The following is a 15,662-nucleotide window of genomic DNA, read 5'->3' as shown; positions in this document are numbered from 1 at the left end:
GAAGGGTAGCTCTTGTCTAATCAGTTAACTGAGTTTAGAATTTATATGGTACAGAAAGATACAGTTAAGAGTTGCCACTGAATGTTATTTTCTTATTTTACATTATATAACATGTCCCTTATTTTGGAACATCATGGCAGACCATAATGGTGATGCCATAAGTCTATTCCCTGTTTTACTTCAGCACAATTCAGCTTCCCTAGGTAACTCCATTCTATACTTTTCTCAAAAAAACAAGCATCTGCAGCTTCACATAGGCAATATTACACACTATTTCCTAAATTAATAAAAATCAAGATATCTAAACAATTACAGCAAGTGTATCCTCCTTGTAAAATGCTAATTTGAGTTGTAAATTAACATATTGCAGTAATCAGATTTGTACCATTGTTTAAGAAATATGTGAACAACTGTAAGTGGCAAACCTAATTTAAATCAAAGGTTTATCTTGGTGATTTAAATCACCTTGATTTAAATCAATCCACCTATAATGTCCAACATTTTTATTTTCTAAATGTCTCCTAGTTGATGTCCCCTAACACTTACATCTGTTGTATTCCTGTAATTTACTGGGGGTGGGCCAGGAAAGTTAGATATTTTAGGCCAGTGACAAGGATGGGAGTGAGACTACCATCCTCATGATGGTAGGTAGAGGGAGATACAGAGGTGGGCAAAGCTATATGGGGGGGGGAGGACTAGTTACATCAAAGTCCTTGCCCGCTCCGCTTCACCTGCTGTATTTCAGAATCTAGGGATGCCAACCAGCTGGCCTGGTGATGCTGGTATTAAATGCCAGGTCTGTTCAGAATAAAACATCAATTTGATGGTGGATGAGGGGCAAACCTGTTATGTATAATGGAGACCTGAGCAGATACACTTAGAGGCCCTATGCTAACACATGTCTGCCTGGGTACTTGGTGCAGCATCATTACAGGACAGAAGAGTAGAGAAGGAGAGTCACAATCATCCATACAAATTCCATCTCACTCACCAAGAGACCAATGCAGGCTGTGTCTGGGTTCAAGGGATTGTTTGTGGTGTTGGGCCAGAGAGATGCAACAGGGATGTTGTTACTGTACATCCGCCCTCCTGCACTGCAACCTCCCTAACCTAGCTGGTGGAGATAATCTCAGAAGTGATCATGGAGAACCCTTTCACAGTAGTACTGGGGGACTTTAATATCCACACCACGGCTGCTAAAGATGACATAACAACCATGGGGTTGTCTCAGTATATCAATGGCCCAACACATGTGGCTGAACATACCCTCAACCTGGTTTTTGCTACACAATGGACTGATAATACTCCGTTGATTTGGGGGGGGAGGTCATTGTGTGTCTACTGTCATGGAAGCACCATTCTCTGGTGAGGTTTGGACTCCATGTAGGTACACCACTTTGCAAAGATAGGTAGACTTATGGGATCTGATGGATTCTTGAATGCTCTGGGGGATTTTCCAGCTGACATTTTATTGCACTTATATCCCACCTGTCGTTCATCAAGGAACTCAAAGCAGCATACATGTGGCTCCCAGGGAGTCTCCCATCCAGGCACTTGTGTAGCTTCAGCAAGGTGGTGGCCTCATGTGCCTTTAGACCATACCCTGGGACATGGTCAAGGCTCTCATCTCACTGTGGAATGGTTAGATGCATGGAGCCATTGACACAATCACTCCTGAGTGCCCTCGCTATTGCTTTGGAACATATAGGTTGCCTTGGTATTCCAGTGATCTACATGCAATGTAACAGGTCAGCTGCTAGACTACAGGTGACGTAAATCTCAGTCCAAACCTGACCAAAAACAGGTGATGCTGCACCACCACCACACCTACCACATGCTGGGGGTGGCAGCGAAGAATGCTCACTTATCTGCCACCATTGCACCCACAAGTAGCCATCTGGCTGAGTTTTTCCAGGTGGTGAATGGGCTTCCATCATCTGGCCAAGACAGTGTTGGTCTGACACCCTTAGAGGTCTGCTGTAATGATTTTGGGAAACAGTCTAGAGGCAAAGTTGCTCAGATTCAGACAGAGTTATGCCACAGTCAGATCAAGTCCAATGGAGATGTCCAGAGCATCTGTATTGAATCAGTTTAGATTACTGCAGCTTGATGTTGTGGCAAGCTGCTGAAGGAGTGCAGACAACCACTTGCCCCCTTGACCTCTGACCACCTTGGCTTCTTAGAGCTAGCCACAGAGGGTTGACTGGATGGGTCCAGGGAATGATTAATACCTCACTGGAGGAGGAGGAAGTACCATCTGCCTGGAAGGAGCTGGTGGTGCATCCCCTCGTTAATTGAAATGTTAACCTATGTTAAATTATCACCCAGTGGCAAATATCCCCTTTGGGGACAAGGAGCTCAGGAGGGTGATGGCAGTCCAGCTTCAGACATGCTTGGAAGAAACAGATTACTTGGCTCATCCAGTCTGGTTTCAGGCCCAGCCATGGCACTGAAACCACCTTGGTCACCCTGGTTGATGGCATTTGTCGGGGAAGAGATGGGGGGAGTACAACCCTACTTGTTCTCTTTCATCTTTTGGTGGCTTCCAGTATTGCTGACTACGGTATCTGTGTTTCAGGGAGGTAGGGGTTGTGGCAGTGTACTTCAGTGGTTCCACTCCTACCTCCAGAGCCATTTCTAGAAAGCACTTATGGAAGCCCACTGTTCTCTGCCAAGGGAATTGTCCTATTGTGTTCTGGTGCCCTCCATGTTATTTAGCATCTATATGAAGTTCCTGGGAGCTGCCTTCAGACAATTTGGAGTGACGTGTCATCAATATGCAGATGACACCCAGCTCTGTCTTTCTGTTCCATTTGAATCGGGAGAGAAGGTTGAGGTTCAGACTGGTGCTTAGAGACAACGATGGGCTGGATGTGGGCCAATAAATTGAAGTTGAATCCTAAAAAGACAGAGGTGTTATATGTCCTGAATTTTCAAGTGTGGGAAGGTGGAGAGACCTGTTCTAGAAAGGGTTGCACTCCTCTGAAAGGAGCAGGTCTACAGCTTGTGGGTGCCCCTGGATTCAATACTGTCAGTGGAGGTTCAGGTTGCCTCAATGGTTAGGAATGTTTTTTTTTCACCTCCGGCTGGTTCACCAGCTAGATTCCCTTTTGAACAGAAATGACTTGGCCACTGTACTCCATCCTCTGCTAACTTTCATACTGAATTATTGCAATACGCTGTACACGGGACTGCCTTTGAAGTCGATTCAGAAACTTCTGCTGGTCCAAAATGTAACAGCCAAAGTACTGGCTGACATTCTATTTACAGCTCATATTACCTTGGTTTTATAACAGCTACATTGGTTGCCAATTTGCTTCCAGGACCAATTCAAGCTGCTCACATTTAAAGCACTATATATGGGGCCTAATATCTGAAAGACCACCTGCTTCCCTATAGACCCTGTTGGGCGTTAAGATCCACAGAGCAGAGCCACTTATTTCCACTACCCTCAGAAGCTTGGGGGGTGGCCCAAGAGAGGGCTTTCTCTTCAAAAGGTTATACAAGAATATAGCCGAAATTAATAACTTGCTTAAACAAGATCTGCACAGGTGAATCCTCATACTTTTTGGAGCAGGATTTACAGACATGGGACAGATTCACTTCACACTAAACCATGGTTTTAGCATGATGTGAAGAAGCTAGAAGCTAGAGTCTGAGCAGGACTCATGTACTCACCCCCTTCCCCTGCAGCCAGGATGATAACTTTTTTTCCCTACTGCATCTCAGCTTCTTGTGTGTAAACCAGGAATTGTTCTTTACAGCAAAATCTAATCAGTTTCAAATTGTGGGTTATGCTAAACTGGTCAGTACTAACCATTTAATATTGTTAATGTACTGTATTTCTGTTACAGAACTCCATTTTTTGTTAAGACTGATTTTGGGTGTCTTTGCAGATCCCGAAGGAATTTAAAAGTTATAGATTGAATGATGGTCTGCAACAGCCTTGAGTAATAGGAACAGTCAAGACGACTTTAAATTATGTGAACACCACACAAGTAAAAGATACACAATTCAATAAAAAATTCTTTACAAAAGGGATCCACTAATGCTTATTTTGACATTTTGCAACAGTGCAACTAATTTAAGTGGTTAAAAAAAACGAGCATCCAGCAAACAGTGTCTCAAAGAATGAGCACAAAACAGATGTGGGAAAAATAAACAGCCTTCCCTGTCTTGGAATTTCTAAAAAGGTCTGCAAAGAACAAACAGGACTTCACACTGCAATTTGACTTCTAGACTTGTTAAAGAAAGTCCCATGAGAACTAGACTCAGATTAATTAAGCATCATGCTAAAAACTACAGCAGTTAGCAAAAAGTACACAAGATCTTCAATTACACAGCTTACATACTCTTATTCCAAAGAGTGGGCAAAAAGTTGCTTCCTTACCTTCTGAGAATTGCTGGAAACATGCCTACTAGAAAAAAGATACTGATATTTTACACCAAGAACCTATGGCAGGTAGATTGTAGATGTTAGTCTGAAGCCATTCAGAGCTTGGAAAAGTTACTTTTTTGAACTACAACTCCCATCAGCCCCAGCCAGTATGCTGGCTGGGGCTGATGGGAGTTGTAGTTCAAAAAAGTAACTTTTCCAAGCTCTGGCTTAGTTTTAATTCTATGGTATTCTGTATTATTCTCGTGTTTGCCAATCATCTGTGAGCTTAAGAGTTTTTAAAAAATTAACCAGCAAGCACTTTCTAACAAGTTTTTAAACTCAGCAGTATATAATGAAATACAAAACTTACATAGCATAGAAACATGACAAGAAAAGCCTTGGTACATCAACACTCAGACAACTCTGATAACTTCAACTGTTATTAAACTGCCACAAAACATATCAGTTAACATACTGATACCAGGTGTCTGCAATTGTAAGTAAAACACAAAAATTTTGTACATGAGAAAATTATTCCTTCTAGTTTAAAAACCACTACATCTGACTAAGAATAAGTTACCTTTGAATTTATTTCAGTCATTTCTGTACCTTTTGTATTTTGCTGCAAATAGACCCTTTGCTGTGATATTTAAATACCAAGAATTCTAAACATAGAATAATTGCTTAATAGTAAAAAAAAAATCAGCAAGTGCTGGTGTGGGAGTGTAATCTATATAATTTTCAGGAGATAAATCATTTACTCTTGTCCTCCACCTTGTTCAGAGATAAGAGTATGCAGTGTGCCTAAAACTATGCATGTCAGATGTTAGCAAGGAGGTTTTGCCTCAACCCCAATTAGCAAAGAGCAACTACTTTCTGCTTTTCCCCTCCAGGCCTGTCGAAAGCATATTCTCTGCTTGAGCTCATTAACTTCAGAGAGAAACTTGGTAGCATTAACCCTTAGTTTATATATTCCTAGTCACCAAGAGGATCTTTGTCTATGAACATACATACTTCTTTTTAAAACAGGGAATTTCAGAATGTGCATAGTTGTGCAAATAAGTATTTCCATTCAGAGTTACAGATCACAGATATTAGAATGAGTTCTACTTATAGTATAGAACACTGCTCTTATTCTGAAAGCATTTGGGACAAGTTAGTATCTGTTAGTATGAAAGCCGCACAGTAAAAACAGTAGCCCTGGTGATTGTCACCAATGTTTATTTAAATTTTAAATCTGCCTCCTCCAAAATACTTCAAGGAAGTTATAAAATTAACACACATATCCAGAAAAATATCAGAACTAGTCCTAAAATCTAGACCCTAGGTATCAAAAGCCAGGCCAAGTGTTTTTACATTTCCAAATTAGGGTTGCCAGGTCAGAAGCATCCCAAAACCTGAGATATGATGGGTGGGCCCGAGTGATGTCATGGAGGCGGGCCCGAGTGATGTCACAGGGCAGGCCCGAGTGATGTCATTAAGCATGATACATTAAGCATCAATCACAGTTGCTTGGAGCATACAATTAAAAAAAATATCTGATTGGAAATTAAAATAGAAATCTTAGCTAAAAGATGGAGCCTGGGTAGGGAACATTTAATCTAGCCTACTTGCTTTCAGCAAGAAGGGTTTAAATGCTGCCAGGCCAGGCCAGGCCAGTCAGCAGAAGGCCACTGTAGGGACAAAGGAGCTTAGTGTTGTGGAGATGTTAGATGGGAGCACTGGGGAGTAAAGATGGATGCTCCTGAAGGCTGCAATTCTAAACACACTTACTAAGAGATTAAGCCCCATAGAACTCAACAGGACCGACTTCTGAGTAGATATAGTTTGGATTGTGCTGTTGGTAAACCTTGACTAGGGATCCTCCGCAAAGACATCCATCTCCAAGCAGGGTTGGCAACCCCCTGCCTGGAATGCCCTGCCCTTATCTTTTAACATGGCTGCTCCAAACTTCTTTACAGACTTGACCCTTCACTTCAGAAAGAGGTCTGAGAAATGAGTAAGAAGTATCTTTTAAGACTGTTCTTTTCAATTCACTCTTGAATGCACATCATACCTAGGGCAGATCCACACCATTCATTTAAAGCACATTCAACGCCCATTTGAAGCACCTGAATCCTACCACAGAAACAGGGGAACTGCAGTTTGTTAAGAGTGGTGAGAACTATAACTGTGAGGGGGAAACAACACTTCCCAGGATTCTTTAGGAGAAGTTGTGCACTTTAAATGCAAGTTGGATGAGCTTTAAACGTATTGTGTGAATCCACTTAATAAATTTTGCCTGCATGTAAATTGTTTTAATTAATTTTTCAAAATGGAAATGAGCTATAAACTGTAGCGGGTGACCATGGGCTACTCACCATCTCTCAGCCTATCTGCCCCTCAGGATGAAAACAATGGAGAACCATGACCACCCCAAGGCATACTTAAAATGTAGAGGGAGTATTGTACAACCATAGTGTGAAATCGGATACTTATTGGAACACAGTATAAAGAAATATTTATATAAGCATGACTATCAAATATGTTCATTATTTACACAACCTGTAAATATATTTATAGTGCAATCCTATGTTTGTTTACTCAGATGCAAGTCCCAATGTATTCAATGGGGCTTACTCAACCAGGGAAAACTGTACCCTCAAATGATAAGGAACTTGTTCTTTTAACAAGCCTTTTAAGTTGAGACCTTATCCCAGTCTGTGTCTGTGTTGGAATTGCTTTTTAATATGTTTTTAACCTTTTCTTTAAAAAAAAATGTTTTTAAAGCTTTTAAAAATGTTTTTAAAGATGTTTTGTTTTAATATATTTTAAAGTCTGGTTTTATGATTTTTAAAGTGTTTTTAGTGCTTTTGTTTGCCACTCTGGGCTCCTACTGGGAGGAAGGGCGGGATATAAATCAAATAAATAAACAAAAATAAATAAATAAACTTCATTCACCCAACCCAAAATTTGGAATCATGCCACTTTAAGCTGTTTTGCAACTGTTTATGCTTGTTTTATGGTTATTGGTTTTTAAAGGGATTTATTTCTTATTGTGAGCTGCCTTGGTTTCCAGTCACCAACCCTACCTCACAGGGTTGTTGGAAAGGCTTCATATACACACACACACTTGCAGGTGTAAAAATACACCCCGTAAAATAATAGTTTATTGTCAAACCAGTAGGTCATTGAGGAACATTTTTTTAAAGTCAGTATTAGTTTCCTACATAATAAAAACTGTAAAAAACAGGTAAACCCTGCCTAATTGCTTTAAAAATAGGATTGGAGAGAGAGAGAAAGATTTACAACACAAACACAAGTCTGTGCTATGTTTACTCAAAAGTCCTAATGGAGTTCAATGGGGTTTACTCCAGGTACATGGAAAGCAAGTATTGGATTAAATACTTTCATATTTCATAGCCCAGGGTCTGACTCTTGCACACAAGAGGGAAAAAAACACTTTAAGCCATATTACTTACGCAAACTGCAAAATCTCAAACCCACCATTTTCTGATGTTGAAATTAAGCCTAGGCATGCCTGGATCAACAAGTCACAACTCTGGCTTCATTTATTGGCTACAATCCCGAAAGGGCAGGGTTAGAGCCAGAGCTTGGAAAAGTTACTTTTTAAAACTACAACTCCCATCAGCCCCAGCCAGCATGGCCACTGGATTGGGGTGATGGGAGTTGTAGTTAGACCTAGGGGCTATTATAAAGATCTGTAAAACAGATTTAACAGTCGCGCAGGGGGCAGTTGACATTTTGGTGTATATCTCGGGAACCAGACTACCTAGAAGCTTAATTTTTTTTAATTGAAGCTGAGAGTCTGGAGATTAAGGGGTGCTAGCCGGAGAACCGGAGGGGACCCACAAAAACCAGAGACTCCGGCCAAAAACCGGAGACCTAGTAACACTATTCCAAATGCTCAGGCTATGACAGCTGGGCAGGGGTAGTGACCTGCAGATCAATACCACTGTTTTGGAGAGAAAGAGTGCTGGTATATATGCTGCTACATCCATGTAGGAAGTGTGCCACTATAATAATAATAATAATAATAATAATATTTAATTTGTTTGTCGCCTATCTGGCAATTAGCCACTCTATAGTAGAATCCAATCATATCTTATGGTTTTGGTGCCAAACCACAGTTTATACTGAACAAAAAGTGGTAATAATTTGCTACAGATAGCAGTTACAACAATTTTATTTCCTAGTACTTACAAATGGGCAAAGTGTCTTTTCATTACAGTAAGCACAAGATTCTTTTCGAGTTCCAGCAGAATTCTTCCGTACTCAGAATTCAAAAGCAATTTCTGTTAGATCCATTCTTCTCCTCACTCTACATTTCTATGTTATATACACACACTTATCACCCTGAATTTTCACATATAAAATCACTACAAGGAAAACCCTCCCAAAAAACATTTTACAGTAGGATGCAACCCAGACTCAATAATATATGCTTAAGTGTAACTAAAGTCAATGGGACTTGAGGTGCTGTTGACATCTGCAGCCTACAGTAATTCGGTGATTGATAGGATGAAGCTTCAGAAGAAACTCCAAAAATCCCGTCACCTCCAATTTCCACCCACCAACTCCACAAGTGTCCCAAGAGTTGGGACATCTTATCCTCTCTCTCTCACTCACAAGGTGTTGTCTCTAAAAAGGCAGCAGTCCCTCTCCACACCTGACACATAAATGGAAAAGGCAGACAGTGACAGCAGCAGCAGCTGCAGACCACCACCATCTACTTGCCCAGGTGGGTGAGATAATGAAGATGGTGGTTAGGAGTAGCCGCCGCCACCACACCGAGGGACAGGATAAGTGGCCTCTGCTACTCCTAGCCAACATCACTCACTCATTTGAGCTAAAAAGCCAAGTAGTAGTAGCAAGGAAAACCTCTCGCCTTTTGCAACAGACACAGAGAGGGGAGTCATGGGGGAAGGGGAAGGAATCACCAAGATAGCCCTATGGTTTTTGCTGCAAGAGAGAAGGCAATTAGCAGTGGCTGCAGCTCATCAGCAGTGGCAGGTCAGCATCAGCAGTTGGCTCTTCTGGGACCTTGGCAGTGCCCAACGAAGCCAATCAGCGATGTTGGTCCTCGATAGGTAAACATGAATAAACATTAATGAGACAGTGGCATCTATGCCATATTGTACCATCCACTAGATAACATGATTAGGAATCAGGCTACACTTTACACATAGCTGTGTATATTTGCTCTTCATTTCCACTTAAAAATGAAAACACACACAGCGAATGGCCTCTAAAATCGTGCATTTCAATGGAGGAACAGCTGGGGCAAAAGTGAAGGAAGCGGAGCCAGTGGTAGTACTTTGTAACCCTCTTTCTTCCGGCTATTTTTCTCCCACCCCTTTAGAGCTGCTTTTTCATCCATCGATGGAAAGATACGTGACAGCACTGTGCTGCTGATCTGCCTTCTCCCTCATCTGCTCAACAGCAGCAAAAACGGGGAAGCGGTATTTCATAAACACACAGGGAGGAAAAGCAGCTTGGGAGGGGGAAAAGCCATTGAGGAAAATAATTAAGTGGGACTCTGCTACTCCCCCCTCTCCTTCCTTTAGACTGTTCCTCCACTGAAACCATCAGCCTTGGAAGCTTTCCAAAATGTGTAGCTTTGCCTGGAGCTTCCCTTCAGCTCATATGTAAGATTTTATTTTGTCAGCAATTAGGTGTCCCCTTAGAAGGATCAAATGACTGCTGTTGGGAGCAATACCAGCGATGCTACAAGTGTAAAACTTGAAAGAAGCTACTCCAATGGGGGGGGGGGAGACATTAAACTGTGGTGGATAAAAGGATAGGGAAGAGATGGATGAAAATTCTCCCTCACTCAGCCCCCTTCCCTGTATGCAGAGAGTGCCAGCAACTGCCAATCTACTACCACTCAAATCAGGCTGAGGCCTACTTTCCTGCCTGCCGTGCTTCCTAGCTCACTCAACCAAATGCAAAATGACACTAGAGCAGTGGGTGAATGTACACATATGGACATTAGGGTGGCACTTTTTAACACTTTGGACTTTACGTGTGAAACTAGGATGGCCACTTAGGTATCGCCAAAAAACATCACCCAAAAAGACAACATTGATTGGCATAAAACTTGTATGTACTCTACACTGACAATTTCTGTGTACAGAAGCATATTTAGAAATAATTACTATGATTTCAAGAGAAATACAGTATCTCACCATAGTAGGGAAGACTGTGACCAGGTGGCCTGTGTGCCTGCTCAGTCACACTAAGTCCAAGTGCTAACTGTTGATGGGCAACTACAAGGCCTGTGCTCTCCTTTCTAATGGCCATTTATCTTTAAACTAGACCGCTCTTCCAATAGATGATACCCCAAATAGAAGGGTATCCTCTGTGAAGAAGGATACATGGCCACTCTTATGTGACCCATTAGCCAAAATAAGCTGATAACCACTTTGTGATCTGCAGAACTTGACAGAGGTTTACAAAATTGGTTTATTTCCACTCTGCAAAGCTTCTGCTGCTCTGCCCAAGCTCTCCAATTAGCCTCCTCAGACAAAGGTCAACAATATAATAAGTGGATGCCAGATTGTAGTCAGACATTAACATTTTCAGTTACAGAACTGTAACTGAATGAGATTGCTCTTTTGAAAGGTATTTTTTCATATATTTGTATGCACACATCTCATCCAAATACCTTTGGGTAAGTCTGCAAAAATGAGTATCGAACATCAATACCTATTGAAAGTTAAACTACAGATCGATTTTAGTCAATCTTTAGTTAGCGTCCATTATTATGGTACAAAATGTGATACTAGCTACCACTGCTAGGGTCATGACCGTTACTAAGAAAACTCACTACATTAATTTCCCTGGTGCAGTGACCTGAATCAGCATTCTATACAATAATATAGAGGAACGGGTGGAAAATGAGACAGTTGAAAAGAGGTGGAAATAATCTCCTTTATCATCAGGTTTAAATAATTGATGCTGGCTGAATCCCAACTCAGATTTCCATCTCACTTTGGTCATGGTCTCTAGTGCACACTGACAGTCCATAACAAATAGTTTTGTACCTTCTCCTTCTCTTTACTTCTCATTGATATAAAAACATTGGGATTTTGTTACAAAATCTTCTGTGATTGTGTGTTGGGTAGAATAGAGCACTGCATGCATCTTTCAGATATTGTAATGAAATAGCATGCACAAGAATTCAAAGAGTAGGACTGACAGGTCCAACTATATTGCAGACAAAATTTGTGGTGATCTTTTTTTCCAAGACACCAGAGCAGGAAATGTCACTGCAAAAAGCTGGTTAATATTTGAACTTGCTGAATTACACCAGCAACAGCTGCCTCCTAGTGCCAATTCATGTCTTTGCAGTGACTTGAAAATAGAACAAGAACATGTTGCACAACAGCATGAGATCCAGAGCACAAACTAAGGGTTGGAAACCAAATTGTGGCAGAGATACTACTTAGATATGGTGTATATTTAACAGGAAACAGATTTGCATTCCCATCTAGATATATTATTATTTATTAATTTTATATCCAATCCTTCCCTCTCTCAAAGGAGCCCAGGGCAGCAAATACAAATGACAAAACACCTTAAAAACATATTTAAAACAATTCCTGATAAGATAGTATCTGCAGAAGGACCACATTTGCAGAGCTCAGTGATCAATTGGGTATATAAATGGTGAGACAATATTTCAGATATCCTGGTCCCAAGTTGTATAGGGCTTTATACATCAAAACCAGCGACGTAGTATGGTGACAATATCCCACCACAGTCAGCAGTTGAGCCACCACATTTTTCACAACTGCAACTTCCAGACCAATCTCAAAGGCAGCCCCACAGACAGCATAATCCAGCCTGGAATTTACCAGCACAGGGGTCAGGCTATCATGGTCTAGAAACAGCCTTAGCTGCCTGACCAGCCAAAGCTGGTAAAAGGCACTCCTAGTCACTTGGGCCTCTAGTGACAGAGATGGATACAAGAGCACCCCCAAACTATGAGCCTATAATAATAATAATAATAATAATAATTCTGAGTCATTTTGTTTGCCCTCATTCACCCCATCACTGAGTCCAGGCACTGGTACAGAGTTTGCATGGCTTCTCCTGATTCAGATGTTACAGAAAAATAGCACTGGGGATGATCAGCATTCTGATGACACCTCACCCCAAATCTCCTAATGACTGTTTCCAAAAATTTCATATAGCTGTTAAACAGTATTGGGGAGAAGACGGTACCCTGCAGTACCCCCACAGCACAACTGCCAGGGGCCAAAAGACAATCACCCAATGCTATTCTACAACCCTGGAGACAGAATGGGAAACACTGTAAAACAGTGCCTCCAATACCCATCCCACTAATCTGCTGAGAAATCAAGTAAGAATAAAAGAGCCACACTCCCCGTCACCCCCCATAAAGGTCATCCATCAGAGTGACCAAGGCCAATTTAATCCCATAACCAGGGCTGCACCCACACTGAAATAGGTCAAGATAATCTGTTTCATCAAAGAGTACTTGCAATTGTTCACCACAATCATCTTCCCTAAACAGGTGGTATTTCTGACCTGGCTGTAATTTTCCCAAACCAATGGGTCCAGGGTGGGCTTTTACATAGTTTATAGAGACTTCCATAGGACTCATGACATTCATAGTCATGAGTCCTATGGAACAGTCTTGGAGTGATGAGGACAAAGAGGAGAAGACAGACTAGGACTTGGGGACAGCCCTAGTGATTTGCATTCAGAGGGGGTTGAGGACAAAGGTTACAGTGCCGCTGACAGTGACAGCTCTGCCTCCATAGCTCCAATTACAACTGATGAGGCTGTCCATTCAGGAAGCTGCCTTTTCACCTTCCCTTCATCCCCCTTCCTCGCTCATGCCACCATGCACCTGTCCTCCTGAGGAGGAGGAACTTGCTGAAGTATCTCTGCCACCATCATCTGGGACATGTAGGCTACAGTGCCAGCAGGCTCATAGGGTTCCCACTGTCCCACTGAGAAGGAGTGCTTGAGTGCACATGAGCTTCCAACTGTGACACCTTTCTCACACAAGTAGAAGGAGCACGCCCACACTTACTTAAGGGTTGTAAGGGTGTGTGTCTAATTGCTGCGACAACATCTTAGTTCTGTGTAGTCATGCCTAGTTATGCCTTGTAGAGATGCTGAATCCTGTATAACCTGTAAACTGATTCATGAAGAGCTCTGAACTGAAATTTTCCGGTAAGCCTATTAAAGAACAGGATGAGTCGGTCCACTTCTGACTTCAATGGGTTTGGACAGGACAATGAGCATTTTTGAATAGATATAGAATTGAGCAGTTACATCTGCAAAAGGTTTTACAGGAGCAAAACAAGAATTACCACAACACTCCAGGCTTTAAAGCAGGGACAGAGAATCAGTGGCCCTCCAATTGTCCAACTCCCATCATTCCTGAACCATGCTGGCTGGACTCCAACAACTATCGCGGCCTTTTTCTTAGTCCACAAAGAATCTTTACCGTCTTAGCTCTGCCTTGAACTGGTATTCTATCTCAAACTGGATTGTCTGAAGCAGCTCAAGCACACTTCCAGCAAACCGCCCACTCATCCAACACTGTCATCAAAACTAAATTAAATTTGGTGACCCAAAAACCATCCATACAGAACACTACCATAATGGAAAGAAGACTAGGCTGTAAACCTTCTCTTCAATATCTAGCTTTCCACATAATGACTTTTTGTAAAATGTGGGCTCAGGGGGAGCAGTCCATTATGGAACCCTCCCTACTACCATCATGTCCAAGAATAGTTTTACTTGAAAAGCTGTTTACCTAATGGGCTATTGTCCGATTGCAGCAACTGTTTTTATGAAGTCATACTTATCAAATGTGGAAACTAATTTGAGTTTTTGTTCAGATCAATAGCCAGCTACATTTGCTCCAAGTATTTGAATTTTTCAATCAATCTCTGTTCTATCATCAAGATGTGAATTTCCCCTGCCCGCCAAGTCTTATAGGGAAACTTTCTATACCAGTGGACCCACTTTTTGCAAAAGATGCCAAAAAAGAATCCTGACATGAGATTCAGCCTGACTGGTAGCAGCCTGATTATTTGGGAATTTGTAAGCCCTACTGACAAAAATATTAAACACTAAGATTTTTCCCCCAAGGGACACAAAATTTTATAGAACCTTTTGAACTATTCTTAGAACACAAGGGGATAGCTTAAAAACCAGACAGCCTAGCACATGGGAAAGAGTTTGAGAGAAATCCCAGATAATTGTATTTTAAAACCAAATTTAAATGTTATACCACAAATACATTGTAAAACAAAGGAAAATGGGATACAACAAAAGTCGCACAGAGACTTGCAAATGAGATTAAGAAGTCAATCTAATTTATCAAGCTGTATTGTACCTACTTTTGTAGAACTTGGATTTCAGAGCATATACAGAGTTCCACACAAAATGATTCTAAGAGAGCTTCTTTGGACTCCCAATTTAAAGGTTCCAATGAGACAGAGAGAGAGTGAAACCTCGTATTTTTATGGGAATCTGAGTCCTTTAGTAAAACTGGTTGATAAAGTGGTCTAGGTAGACTGATTGATAAAGTGGTCTAGGTAGTCTATTAGAAATTATTCTAATAAATCTTAATTATTCTGAAGTTGCAAGTCAGAAGAGTTAGCCAACTGGTTATTTGGGGAAATGGGTTAACTTGAGGATGAGTATACAGAAACAAAACACAAATACCAGTAGTTCCACAGGGGTGCCAAATTGCAGACCCTCAAGGGGGCACTATTGGTATACAACAGAATATACAGTTTGTCTCAGCAAGCATCAAAGACTAGGGATGAAAAGCTTCTCTTGTTTCACCTCATTTTTCCAACTATCCAACTCTGCTTGGATTTGAATGCCAGCAAGAATTGCAGCTATCAGTGTCCATGCACCCTCATCATCACAATAATTGAAAAAGCTAAGAAAAACATATGTCCAAGAGTATCCTGCCAGTAGTTCCAAGGGTACAAATGGAATTACACATGGAGCTGCCATATTATTGGCCTCCATTTACTACTAGTATAGATGTTTCTGCCAAATCACTTCATTACATAATGACATGGAAATAGTTGATATCTTGAAATTGCATAATGAAACTTGCAATTATGGGGAACCTGCTTACCAAGTTATAGGGATGAATTTTATTTGTTGGAGCCAAAGGATGTGGACATGGCACTTGGAACAGTGCAGTTTACCACTTAATTGCTTAATCCTTGCCCATCTCATATTTATTTTCATATTTCAAAGTTACTTTTTGAACTAC

At 41.2% G+C, this 15,662-nt stretch overlaps 1 protein-coding gene across 7 annotated transcripts in view; it reads right to left on the bottom strand.

Annotated features, from left to right (window-relative positions):
* The window catches only part of SLIT2 (slit guidance ligand 2), a 438,710-nt gene that overhangs the window by 405,739 nt on the left and 17,309 nt on the right, over nucleotides 1–15,662 (bottom strand). Inside the window, exon 1 of one of the 7 annotated variants that reach the window (XM_061583557.1) lies at nucleotides 4,391–4,486. The exons of the other annotated variants lie outside the window; for them this stretch is intronic. Within the exon in view, the coding sequence (XP_061439541.1) occupies nucleotides 4,391–4,413 (23 nt within the window). The 5' untranslated portion in view covers nucleotides 4,414–4,486. Of the gene's footprint in view, nucleotides 1–4,390; nucleotides 4,487–15,662 lie in introns of those variants that run through there. 7 annotated transcript variants of the gene reach the window in all.

Source organism: Rhineura floridana, chromosome 9 (genome assembly GCF_030035675.1).
Source record: "Rhineura floridana isolate rRhiFlo1 chromosome 9, rRhiFlo1.hap2, whole genome shotgun sequence".
Classification (NCBI taxonomy): domain Eukaryota; kingdom Metazoa; phylum Chordata; class Lepidosauria; order Squamata; family Rhineuridae; genus Rhineura; species Rhineura floridana.
The sequence above is the reverse complement of the archived record's forward strand: the minus strand, read 5'-3'. Positions and strand labels throughout refer to the sequence as shown.